Source organism: Fundulus heteroclitus, chromosome 14 (assembly GCF_011125445.2).
Source record: "Fundulus heteroclitus isolate FHET01 chromosome 14, MU-UCD_Fhet_4.1, whole genome shotgun sequence".
Classification (NCBI taxonomy): Eukaryota; Metazoa; Chordata; class Actinopteri; order Cyprinodontiformes; family Fundulidae; genus Fundulus; species Fundulus heteroclitus.
The window spans coordinates 26,567,673-26,580,998 of record NC_046374.1 but is presented as its reverse complement, the minus strand read 5'-3'; the positions used below and the strand labels follow the sequence as shown (position 1 = coordinate 26,580,998).

General features: G+C 41.6%; 1 protein-coding gene across 1 annotated transcript in view; it reads left to right on the top strand.

Moving 5' to 3' along the window:
• Positions 1–13,013, top strand: part of serpinh2 (serine (or cysteine) peptidase inhibitor, clade H, member 2) — a 40,068-nt gene extending 27,055 nt beyond the window's left edge. Inside the window, exon 5 of the mRNA XM_036146629.1 lies at positions 11,916–13,013. Within this exon, the coding sequence (XP_036002522.1) occupies positions 11,916–12,221 (306 nt within the window). The 3' untranslated portion in view covers positions 12,222–13,013. The remainder of the gene's footprint in view (positions 1–11,915) is intronic.
• Positions 13,014–13,326: the final 313 nt, after the last annotated feature.

Here is a 13,326-nt window from a genome sequence, read left to right as displayed (position 1 = left end):
TGCAGTTCCTATATTGTCCACGAGGGGCGCTGTGTTTTAATCATAGGATTAAGCTTCAGGTGTGGAAAAATTTAAATAATTTCTTAATTTTTAACTGTTTGATGTTTTTTGTCATGCAGGACAGTGTTTTTAAGATCCAAAAAATGTGAATAAATGTTTTTCAACATTGTACAATCACTGCGATCAGTTCTTATGCATAATGCACAAGTAAATGTTTAACTGAGTAAAAGTATTGTTGAAATTGCACATACTTTTCTTAAAAACGCTGAGGTTATTCATAATATATTGTGTAAAAGTGAAATTAATTTAATATAAAAATCAACAACAAGTCCACTTTTATTAGTTCTATTTAATCTTGCAATGAGTTTACTCGTGTGGCCCTCTTGAGATCAGATTAAGCTGAATGCGGCCCCTAAACCAAAATGAGTTTGACACCCCTGTCCTAGACAGTTCTTTGGATTTCACCAAAGCGAACGCTCTCACTTCAACAGTCAGGAGCACTCCAGTACATATGTCTTCAGTCTCAAACAGGGCAAACCTCATTTAAACTGCTGAGGTATTGCCACTATTTGCAGCATGTGCTCTGGATTTCATAGTACTTGAACGATTTTAGTCATTTTAATCAATTGTATATTTAAGTCTTGTTTCAAATACTACTTTAAATGTTTGTTTGCCTTAATGTGTCAGAAAAGCTATCGTGTCTCATGGCTGAAAGAAACTAAATATGCAACACAAACCTCCACGCCATAAATGTTTCATCAGAGCTACTGATCAAAACACGATGAATTACTTTCCGTCGTTCAGTGTGTACGGCTTAATGGATGAAAAATGAGTTTGCTCTCTGTGATTATTGCTACCAGTAATTTAAGGGTTACAATCTCACAGCTCCTTCACATGGGTTTAGTTCTGAGGTTACAAACTAATATCCAATTGAGAAGCTCAGCGAATTAACTTCGATGTTGACTCTACTAATGGGAAAACTAGACGGTATATGACAGCTGTGTCTGTGGAAAATCAGCAGAAACCATGTTAACTGCAGAAAGTAAGGCTCATTAAGTTTGATAACAATTAACACAGTCAGTGAACTGAACTGGAATTTAAAGCTGGAGTTTGGATCTGTCACTCACTGCTGTAGAGGACTCATTATTAATACAGTGATTGATGCAGTTCAGACACTGTAGTGCAATGTAACATGCACCTACAATTACCAGCTGCGAGTTGCACAAATAAAAGCCAGCGAGAACATGTGTAACCTTGTAAGACCCGTGGTTTGAGAACTAACCTCCAGCTTGTTTTTATATTGTTGGGAAACATCACGAGTCCTAAAGTTCGAGTCCGAGTCTGGAGCCTTTTAAAGGGTGAATCCTAGTTCAGCCTCTATTCTTCAAACACGTGTGTCCAACTCAAGTTTTAAGTGATAACCGTTGTCAATTTATTTTATTTTTTTTAAAGTTTGAGGTCAAGTATTGAGTCTAAAAAATACGAGTCCACTGTCAAGTCTGGTGTCTTTAAAGCTTAAAAGCAAATTATATGTTAAGTCTTCAAACAGTGACTCATGTCCTGGGTCTTTAAAGAGTCCAGGTCAGATTTTGAGTCTCTAAAGCAGTCTTTGGTGAGAGAGTACACAAAAAATCTAGTCCTTAAGTCACTTAAATTTTTTTTTTTTATAAAATTTTATTTATATAGCGCCAAATCATGAAACATGTCATCTCAAGGCACTTTACAAAATCAAGTTCAATCATATTATACAGATTGGGTCAGATTATACAGATTGGTCAAAAATGTCCTATATAAGGAAACCAGTTGATTGCATCAAGTCCCGACAAGCAGCATTCACTCCTGGGGAACCGTAGAGCCACAGGGACAGTCGTCTGCATTGTACATGGCTTTGCTGCAATCCCTCATACTGAGCAAGCATGAAGCGACAGTGGAAAGAAAAACTCCCCATTAACGGGAAGGAAAACCTCCGGCAGAACCGGGCTCAGTATGAACGGTCATCTGCCTCGACCCACTGGGGGTTAGAGAAGACAGAGCAGAGACACAACAAGAGAGACAAAAAAGCACAGAAGCACACATTGATCTAGTAATCTATTCTACATTAGATGGTAGTAAAACGTCTTTAAAACCAGAGTCAAGTCTCAGGTCCTTAATGTATCAATCCAAGAATCTTAATTGTCACCATGTGTTACTATAGTGAACGGTTTTTGAGACAGACACAGGCTAAATATAACACTCAGACACAACAGAGTTTAATGCACTCACCAGTGTGCAGCTGTGTATATATATATATATATATATATATATATATATATATATATATATATATATATATATATATATATATATATATATATATGTATATGTATATATATATATATTCCTCAGATCCTTAACAGGATACCACTAGATTATCTTATTTAAGCTTACTTTTCTCCTATGAATGCCCCCTGAGAACTCGTTTTTTTTTGTATTTTGTGTTTAATTTTGCTCTGTAGACTGCTTTTATCATTGGACTTTGCTTGCTCAGCAAAATTCTTAAAATCATGTCTAAATTGCGCGATAGCATGATAAAATAAAAATGTTTAAACTTTCCTCTTGTCTTTGTACCACTGCTTACATTTTGAGTATCTCCTTGAAGTTTCAGTTTATTCTGCGTGCGTTTGATCATCTTTTGTACAGTATTTGTACCAAAAATTACCAATGGATTCACTTTTTTGATGGATGTCAGTTTTTATTTTCAGGGTTTTTTGGCGGATTATTTTGGGGGGGAAAAATTAATTGTACCCTTGGGGAAAATTTCCGCTTTCTCTGCTGCGGTTCCGAAAAACAATAAATGCAATATGCAGTTTGTAGATATAAAACTTCACAAAAGACAATTAAAAATAAAAAGAAACGGTGCAACTGGGGCTACAAATAAACCAATTAAGTTCCAGATTTTCAGCTTACCTTTTTTTTTTTTTGTTAGTTAGTTTGTTTTCTTTTTTTTTTTTGGGCTTTAATTTCCCTGACAGCATTACACCACCTGTCTGTTGGTGGAAAAAGTCATTATGCGTGCTGTCTTGTAGTCTCAGGTTTTGATCTTGACGTCTTTTCCCTGTTCAGATCTCCAAGTTGCATGCAGCAGTGGAAAAAGAGCTTCCTCTTGTAGAAGCCTCTGTTTGATCTCTGCTTTTTTTTCTTCTCCCCACCTTGCCGTAATTAACAATGCTCCTGCTTTTTAAAATCTGCAGCGATTCCTTACAGACCCTCTATTATGCCCTGGGTGCCCCAGACTGCCCTTTCAATGACCCCCACACAATCATAAATACAAAAAAAAAAAAACCCTACTTAGTTTGTCTAACCATTAAGGTAAAAATAATGTGATGGAGGAGGTTATCTGTGCCCAGGGGCTGACGCTTCAGCTTCAGGGATGGCATGCGTACACAGTGCTGTAGGCCGGAATAAGCCTCGCTCACGTGCGCATGAGGAAGAAACCGCCAGCTTGACAGCGCCTCCAGCTCTCACTCGCAGACAAATGTCTTGTGGAGGCCGCGCGCGAGGCATCAGCAGTCCTCCCAGAGCTCCTCCATCTAAGATTCATGCGGAGCGCCGAGGAGAAAGGGCAGCCAAAGAGCACCTCCCAGAGGTCTTTGCTCCCCATATAATGCAGTGCCACACCTCTGCAGGGCTCCTCTTACATCTCGTCCCCTGTCCCCCCCCCCCCCATGCTGCTTCACGTTCCCTTAGGTCTTACCCTTCGCTGCTTCGCAAAACAATTAAGCAAATTTATTTATTTATTTTTTCTGCTTTGCTGCGATGTCAAAGATGATCAGATTAGAGAACTTTGTCATTTGAAGTTGATTTGTGCTGCTTATTATAGGATTTGGCAGATTTTTTCATATTAACTGGAACTACCGCAGATCCAGCTCTAAAACGTATTCAACTAAGCTGATTTTTATTAATTGATTAACTTAACTGATTTTAAATTTGACCTAATCCCAGTAAAGGAAAGGCAATGTCGATGGTTGTACAGAATAGCCTGGATTTGGTTGATTTTTCTGCTTTGCCAAATGGACCAGTGATCAGGATGCAGCAATTTAAACATTGTTGACTTTTGCTCTCATTTGTCAGCCTGAGTGCAAAATCTTGATAAAGAGTGAACAAATGTTGATGCACTGATTTCATGGAGGTGACTAAATATGTTTTTTTTTTTTTTTTTATGTTTTAGAAAACGGACAAATGACTGAGAGTTCCCGCATTTTTTATCGAAACACTGCAAAAATTTTACCATAAATGACAACCTGACAAAAATATTTAAAAGCTGGAGTAAGCTTTCATATCTTTAGTCAAAATTGTCCATCAATCAAAACCAGCATTGACCAGCACTAGAAATACATTTACTTAAGAGGATTTTGACTAGAATTTGGAGCCTGGCTGAAACATTTTAAAAGCAAATCCTGATGAGGAGCAAAACGTCTTGATGCTTCGTTTGACTCGCCGTTTTTTAGCAGAGAAGTCAAAAGTCTGAAGTTGGGTTGTAATTGATGTTTAATTTAAATTGTTTTAAAACCTGACTGATAAAATATGTGTAGAGTTAATCCTGATAAAGATTATAAAGGAAATGTTCGGGGCAGAGATGCGATCTTGTGGATTAATTAATTTGCGAAACTCGTAACTCTATCCAGGACTTCTGTCACTCAGTGGCCTGAACTTGATATGTAATTTTCATTTGAAAATTTGGCATTTTTAACTTTTAATCATGACGAACTAAAAACGTCAATACTAAACTTGGCAAAGAGAAAACAATTTAACTTCAGGTGATCGAATTCGGTAGATTTTCCAGCTTCACCGCACTACATCTAATCCAGGACATACAACTCAACCTGGGATGTAATTTGTATACATATATTTGAGATTTTCAATAAAAGGCTTATCTGAGAGAATATTTTACTACTAAATTTCGACAAAGAGTTGAAAAAAAATGGATTGCAATATTTTTATTTTAATATTAATGCATTTTACTTTGAGTCCTGATCAGGGAAGTATTTAATAAAAAAGAAACTGAGAAAAAGAGAGTAAAAAAACTTAAATGCAATGAATTCAGTGGATCTTTCCGCTTACATTAGTTGACCGTTTTCTTGTATACCTAGCATATAAAAGATAGGATAAGATAAACTTTATTACTTATATACTTTATACTTTATTGTCCCCGTTATTGTAGGGAACTTCATTGTGGGAACAGGGAATACATACAGACCCATTGCAAAAAAACGCAAAGAGAACAAGACAAAACAAAGATGGATAAGAAAACCCGTACTAAAACGTGGCATTAAAGCGTGGGACAATAAAATTACACAAGAGTAAATAAATAAGAACTGTTGCACGTCCCAGCGCAACACAAGTTAATAAATATCGCAATCACAATAACAAGCAATAAAGAGCCAATAATGAAATACGTTAATATAAACTGTAATAAATTGGGGAAACATCAACATAAACTAAATAGTAAAATAGCCGTCTCCACCATGCAAGCAAAAAAGGCGGTCAGGGTTTATCAAGAAGAGAGATGAAAGTTGGGAGAAAGGTTAATTGAAAGTGGTTGCTTTTGTACCGAATAACTCTGTAGCAGGGATCAGAAACCTTTTAGAAGCTGAGAGCTGCTTAATTTCCATCGTGTGATACGAAGGGCTACCTTTGAACTAGAAGAGTCAGAGCTCACGTTAACTTTATGTAATATAAACATGTTTCTAATGTATTTCTCATTTTAAATCTATGTAAGTACAAGTAAGATTAAAAGGGAAGAGCAACTAAATAAAATAACATTTTACACGCAGCTCACTGGAGGGTTGTGCTATTTTATTGAACAGGCCTGAAGGCCCCACATATGGTCCTGGGGGGCTACCTGGTGCCCGCGGGCCCCATGTTGGTGACCCCTGCTCTGTAACGTGTACCCCGAACATAGTAGTTCGTAATCGGAGAACGGCATATGGGACGAGTCCTGCAAGATCCTCTTTGCCTTTTTGATCACGGAGCCGTCACAAAAGACTGCAACGGCAGAGGCTGGAAGTTCACCCTATTATTTTCACTCTATATTTGTGAGTCTAGATTTAGATTTAGCGTGTGAGCCAAACCAAGCACCCGTGCCGTCTCTAATTATACCACCAAGAACAGCATCATAAAAAATCTGCATGATCTTAGATTGGACTCCAGACAGCATAGGTCTGCTTAAAAAAATGCAGTCTTTGTGTTGGTCTGGAGCAAAAGTAGGCAAGCATGTCTGCTCTGGTCAAGTAGCCAGCATGAGTGCATCTTAACCCTACAACTTCAAATGTATAATTTTTTTAAAACAAATATTTCTGATACCTGTACCTCTTCAGCAAAGTCAGTATCTTTTATTATACAATTTACAACATGCAAATCAATATATTTTACACACTCTACATAAAATTGCAGAAAACATGAGGGAAATGTATGTTTTGGTCTAACGTTTTGTTACCAACCTGGCTCCTAGTTGGCTCCACAGACAAAGGAAAGTAGCAGGAAAGTAGGACCAAACAACCAATAAACTGTAACCAATAACATTACCCCTTTTTGTCAAAGCAATCCCTCTGAAGGAGACAGAGAAGAGAAGAGTGAAGGTCCCGTCTACTGTGTTGGAGCCACCTTTATACCCAATCACACCTACTTCACAGGGGCCACTTGGTCTGTAACGAGCAAAACCAATTACCACAGAGAAGGAAAAACTAACGGGCCAACTGGAAGCTCTCCGCCATCACAGTATCAATTACGACACAATGGAAATTTGAAAACCTGACATTTCATTTAAAAAAAAAGCTTTAGGGCAACCAAAGGTTGATGGTCCCTAGAGTCCCTAAAAGTAGAATGGGAGGCAGATCCTTTAGCTATCAGGCTTTCTGCTCTGTCTTCTGTAACTCCCAGTGGGTCGAGGCAGATGACCGTTCATACTGAGCCTGGTTCTGGTTCTGCTGGAGGTTTTCCTCCCTGTTAAAGGGGAGTTTTCCTCTCCACTGTCGCTTCATGCATGCTCATAGGTAGCCTCGTGAGACCATCCTGATCTCGCGAGCTTTCAAAGTTTCACTCGCAGATCAGTCTGGATACTCTCCGTTAAAGAAAATTTGGAGCCGTTCACCAAACGAACGTCCAATCAGCGTTGGCTTTGAGGCGGGTTGAGGTGTGACGCAACGAGAAGCGCGACAGTTCAGTCTAAAGAACATGGCGGCTTCAGCCGATGAAACTAGCGTTAGCGTGGCTATCGAGCAAGTTTTATCGGAATTACAGAGTATTTCTTTGCTGAGCTAACGAGCCTTTACCTGCAGCAGCAAGAGTAGCTTGGCTTGTGGTTGTGTTTTCGTCTTCGCTCTGTTACGAGCGACGACGAATCTGATTGGTTCATTTGGCCCGTCTATCACCAACATAGGCCAATCAGCTAACCAGTATTTTCGCCCCTTCCCAAAATTACTTCAACGGAAGGTTTCCAGATGGATATGTGGAGCAAATCTATCTGGCGGAGTCAGGTAAGCTCATAGGAGGGATTGCTGCAAAGCCATTGACAGTGCAGACGACTGTCCACTGTGGCTTCACGCTCTTTCAGGAGGAGTGAATGCTGCTTGGAGAGACTTGATGCAATCTACTGGGTTTCCTTAGACAGGAAACTTTTTGACCAATCTGTATAATCTGATCCATTCTGTATAACGTGATTGAATTTGACTTTGGAAAGTGCCTTGAGATCACGTTTCATGAATTGGCGCTATATTAATAAAGTTGAATTCAATTGAAACATATTTTCTTTCTTAGAAATGAAGTTTCCTCACAATTACCTGTCTGAGGCTTTAAAGGGTTAACTGAAGTGAAACGGAAACGAGCTTGGGTTTAGTTATCATCATTGATTCATGACTTGGGGATTTTCTGTACTTCTCAACATTATTTTGCACTAAAAAATACAAGGTTGTTTACTTCTCTTCTCTCCTAAACAGTTACTCCAGGCAAATTATGATGTTTTTTTTTTTTCTTCAGTCCAGAAAGACATTACAGCAAAGCCGCTTCTCATTTGGATTCTATTTCAGTCACCTGAAGCACTTTCATTTCAGATTTCTACTCTTTGACCTTTTCGAGAAAACGATAATGAAATCCTCATCTTAATTTTTGTTTGTCCTTTTTAAAATTCAACTAGAAATGTCTGAATAGCGACGCTGTGTCTTACGTAGAGGAAAAAGTAGTGGACGAGCAGAAAACCTGGACGGATAGGCCCAAAACAATCCCAGCGTCTCCTCACGCTCGCGCGGTCATTTGTCTTGGCCGGCTCCAGCCAAACCAGCTGTTTCCTGCAACGATAAGAACGCTCGAAATGGAGACCCGGGGAAGTAGCGAGAGCAACGAGTAACTGTAGCAGACAGGTTGCCAAAGAAGAATGAGGTGGAGGAGGGAAAAGGTTCCAAGTTGGGAACGAAAAAAAAAAAAACGAGTGGCGCGGATGAACGATGGGCGACGGCAGGGCGAGTGGCGAAGAGGCAGAGGAAGACAGTGATGTAGCGGCGGCGGGGGGGAAAGCAACCAGGAAAAGTGGAGTAATAATGGATGAAGACAGTAGAAATGCATTAGAGCTGGAGGTGGCATTTGAGTTTCAGCGGAAGGAGGCTTTGCATTAGCGGGCACATGTGAATACCCCTGTATTCCTTTTTATGCTGAGGCGTGACACGATCGGGGCTCATTTGCCTGCCAGTGCTTTTGTAGAAAAAAAAAGCAGATATTCTGTCTGGATGATTAATAATTGACTTTTAACTTTATTGATCTCACAATGGAGAAATTCACTTGTGCATCTTAACCCATCCCCCTTGGGGAGCAGTGGGCTGCCACCGTGCGGCGCCTGGGGAGCGATTGGGGGTTAAGGGTCTTGCTCAGGGACCCAGAATGGCAGCTTGTGGGAGTTGAACTCAGAACCTCTGGGACCGAAGCTCTGTGCTCTAACCTCTAGGCCACCACCCACTGAGCTATATAATACACTGGAGTGCTAATCGCCCGCTGTTAGAACGAGTTGCTTTGAAGCCACCGGCCGCCATATTGGTACTCCCTATTTCCCCCCAGTAACTAGGGAATATGTGCGCTACAGCATCGAATAACGAGGATTTTCTCATGTTCAGGGGGGGCTTAAGACTTTTAAAATGTCAAATGCCATATACTTTTATGTTATGTTCTAAAACTATCAAGTACTGAGAAAGGAATGTGCTGAAATATTTTGCATTTTATTTATTTAAATATATATATATATATATATATATATATATATATATATATATATATATATATATATATATATATATATAACATTTATAAATATATAATTTCCCAGTAGTTGATAGTGTTAGTACATCCACTGACTGTAGAATTACCTGTGAAACATTTTCACTCAGCCAGAAAACTGCTTGTTGTTGCAACCAAATCCTATGGGATTCTGTGAGAGTAGGGAGTAGCAAGATGGCGGCCAGTGACTTCAGTTTTTCGGCAAAATCAGCACTCCAGTGTATTATATAGCTCAGTTCCCCAACCCCACCCCCCACCCCCCCCCACAGCAACTTGTATTGACGGAGACAGCGATACGCAGGAAATGTCACCCTCCAGATGATTCAGAGGATCAAATTTCCACTTCAGTCTGCCGCGGTGTAAAGCGTGCCAGGAAGATCACGTCGTCACCCTCCCCGGCTCCTCCTCCTCGCCGTCCTCCGCCACACAGCCACCCCACCCACGCGCTCCCCGCGTGGCCCCCCGGAGAAACCTGTCACCGTGAGTGGCCTTCTGCCACGCGAGGATAAACTACCTGTCACGCCGGCTACTTTCTCTGGAATTCATATCAGAGGCAAAACAAAGAAGGTGCCGAGGTCACGGGGCATCACTCTTACATTATTCATCCGCTGCTTCCTCCTTCCGTCTCCTCTCGGCCTGTCGCCTACTTTGTTCTGCCGGATCACAACAAGGGCAACTGTCAGCGTCCTCCCCCGTCTCCCGCTTTTAGGATACAAAGTAAATAAGCGGTACGCCCGGAACCCCTTGCGGAGACGACGTTCCCTTGTCTGGGAGGGTGTGTTGGGTTCGGGTAAATCACGTGACGCGGTTCAGGAGAAGGAGCACGTCTTCACTTCTGAATGTCACGGCGTCATAAAAATTTTAAAATATGCTTCCCCTCCCACTCGTCGTTTGGTCTCCCTGAGTGCATAATTTATCAGCGTCTTGGCAGATGCTTGTTTGCATACGCTTTGCTGGACGTCTCCGAGTCGCACGGCCCGGAGATTCAGGGGCGACCGAGTCGAGACCGTTCAAACGTGGAAGGGTTTTAGGTAAAGGCGACTTTTTGTGAGCTCTGTTGGGAAACTGGTGAGAAAAAGTTTAAAAATGGATGCTAAATCCATCCAACCATCTGTTTTCTAACACGTCTATCCTTTGTGGGGTCATGAGCGGTGCCGGTGCCTATGTCCAGCTGCCAATGGGCGAGAGGCGTTGTACACCCTGGACAGGTCGCAAGTCTATCGCAGGGACACTAAATGAATGGAAGAAATAGTTAATGAAATATGTCATTTAAACATAATAGTATAATTATTTTTATGTTTATATACAGTTGAGCACTAAACGCCTTGCAGATTTAGAGTAAAAACTATAACCCAAGCAAAAGATTTGTTACTGACACTCAGATAATAAAACTGTGTACAAGAAGTTAAAATGTTCTGAATAATTTGTGTGCTTTTGTTTACATTTTATTTAAAAAATGGCATGTAGAAAATGATTTAGACCCTTCTCGGTAATCTATGGAAAATCTTTTTTGGACTTTCTTTGGTGATGTGGTCAGAGGTCAGAGGTTGCAAGGCTTACTTGCCCCCATCTTGATCCTGAGGTCCCTCCAGAGGTTAACCATCCATCCATCCATCTGTCCATCCAACCATCCATCTGTCCGTCCATCCAACCATCCATACATCCGTCATCCAACCATCCATCCATCCATCCATCCATACATACATACATACATACATACATACATACATACATACATCCGTCCATCCATCCATCCGTCCATCCATCCATCCATACATACATACATCCGTGCATCCAAGCATCCATCCAACCAACCATCCATCCATCCGTCCATCCAACCATCCGTCCGTCCATCCAACCATCCGTCCATCCATACATCCATCCATCCAACCAAACATCCATCCATCCGTGCGTCCAACCATCCGTATCCATCTATCCGTGCGTCCAACCATCCGTTCATCTATCCATACATACATCCGTCCATCCATCCGTCCAACCATCCGTCCGTCCATCCAACCATCCGTCCATCCATACATCCATCCATCCAACCAAACATCCATCCATCCGTGCATCCAACCATCCGTATCCATCCATCCGTGCGTCCAACCATCCGTTCATCTATCCATACATACATCCGTCCATCCATACGTCCAACCATCCATCCATCTGTCTGTCCATCCATCCGTCAGTTTGTCCCTCCATCCATCCATCCATCCATCCATCCATCCATCCATCCATCCGTTTGTCCATCCATCTGTCCGTTCGTCCATCCAGCCATCTGTCTGTCCATTCATCCGTCCGTTCGTCCCTCCATCCATCCGTCCCTCCACCCATCCATCCATTCATCCATCCATCCATCTGCATCTTGAAAAACAAAATAAAGGGTTTCATATCCACCACTTGAAGACTAATAAAAAAAAAACAATTTGAAAAATTAAAAACAGTTTTACCACTAAATTATATTGGGTGCTACTGCACAGTTAAGAGCATTTTAAGAGCATGCTCTTTCCAAAGCCCTGGCGTGTCCCCTTACAGGGCATTAAAGCCAAAGTGGTGCCTATGTCCACGTTTGAGACAGTCTAATAACACTATTACTTTTCCCCTTTTCCCAATTCCAGAGACAGCTGGCTGCTCTGGGCCTGACCGATGCCTGGGACCAGAAGGTCGCAGACTTCTCCGGGATGTCCGACCAGAGCAAAGGGAAGCTTCACCTCGGCGGCGTCCTCCACTGGGCTTCCTTGGAGCTTGGTCCCAAGGCCGGCAAAGGGGAAGCGGATCTAGAGGAGGAGAACGTAGAGCAGCCCAAGATGTTCTACGCCGACCACCCGTTTATCATCTTGGTCAGAGACAACGCCACCGGAGCCCTGCTGCTGATGGGCGCTCTGGACCACGCTGAGGGAGAACTCCTACATGATGAATTGTAGCATCTCTTTTTACTTCTTGTCTTTTTTTTTTTTTTGTTCGTTTCCTCCCCGGCCCCTCTGCCTGAGACAGCTTGCTGGATTCTGAGTGCAGTCGTTGTCATTCACCGCGGCACACTTTCACATCACGCTGTCATACGCTGACACCGCCACAGTCTTTTGGCTGACTGACACCGACGCCACCGTATCCGACATTTACACTGTCACACATACAGAGCTACACCTATGCTGCATGTATAAATGATAACTCTGTACGAGACATTACTGAAGCTGACGGATACAGCTTAAACCTCCGACTCAGAGAAAATCAATGGCATCTTTTTTTTCTTTTTGGTTTCTCTCTCTCTTCCAACATCTGCACCCACACAGAAACTTCCAGGGACTGATCAAGTCGACAGAGACGACAAACAAGAGCGCCGCGGAAAAAGAACCGCCTTCCTGGCATCCAGGAGTGGTTGAGGATTTTAACACAAACTGCCTTTGTCTGAAAAACACTAGACCCAGCACAGGGCCTTCTGAGGTTCCTCAGAGGAAGACCGGTGGCTCATGGGAGTGTTTTTATTGATGAACCAGCGAAATGCTAATGATGCGTTACAGCGTGTCGACAACATGGAGAGGATGGGGAACCTTTTAATCTCTTAAAGCCGTTGCTGATCTGCTGTGCCCTTATACTACTGGCAAGAAACTTCACTGATGTTGCGTGACTTAAAATGTAAAAATTTTGTGTTTGATGAATTCAAGAGGTCGACGAGTTATTGAAGGGGACAGTTTTTAGAATAAATGATCTAAAATCAATAATCCTGTTTTTTTCCCCTGCCATAGACATCTTCTGTTTATATTAGAAACAGGTCCGTCATCAAGCATTGTGTGGTGAGCAATCGCTATAAAAAAGAGAGAGTTGACATTTCAAAACAGTCCTTTAGCATCTTATATTAGCGGTTTATGGTGCTAGCATCACTCAAACTGTTGCCATCATTTGTGTTTTTTATGAAGTATTAACATTACTCGGAAATTTTTTAAATCCAGCATGCTCAAGGACAAATGTCCTTGTTAAAATCCCAAAAAGATCAAATAAAGCATTGAGCCTTCCTGTTATCCGCTCATGTCT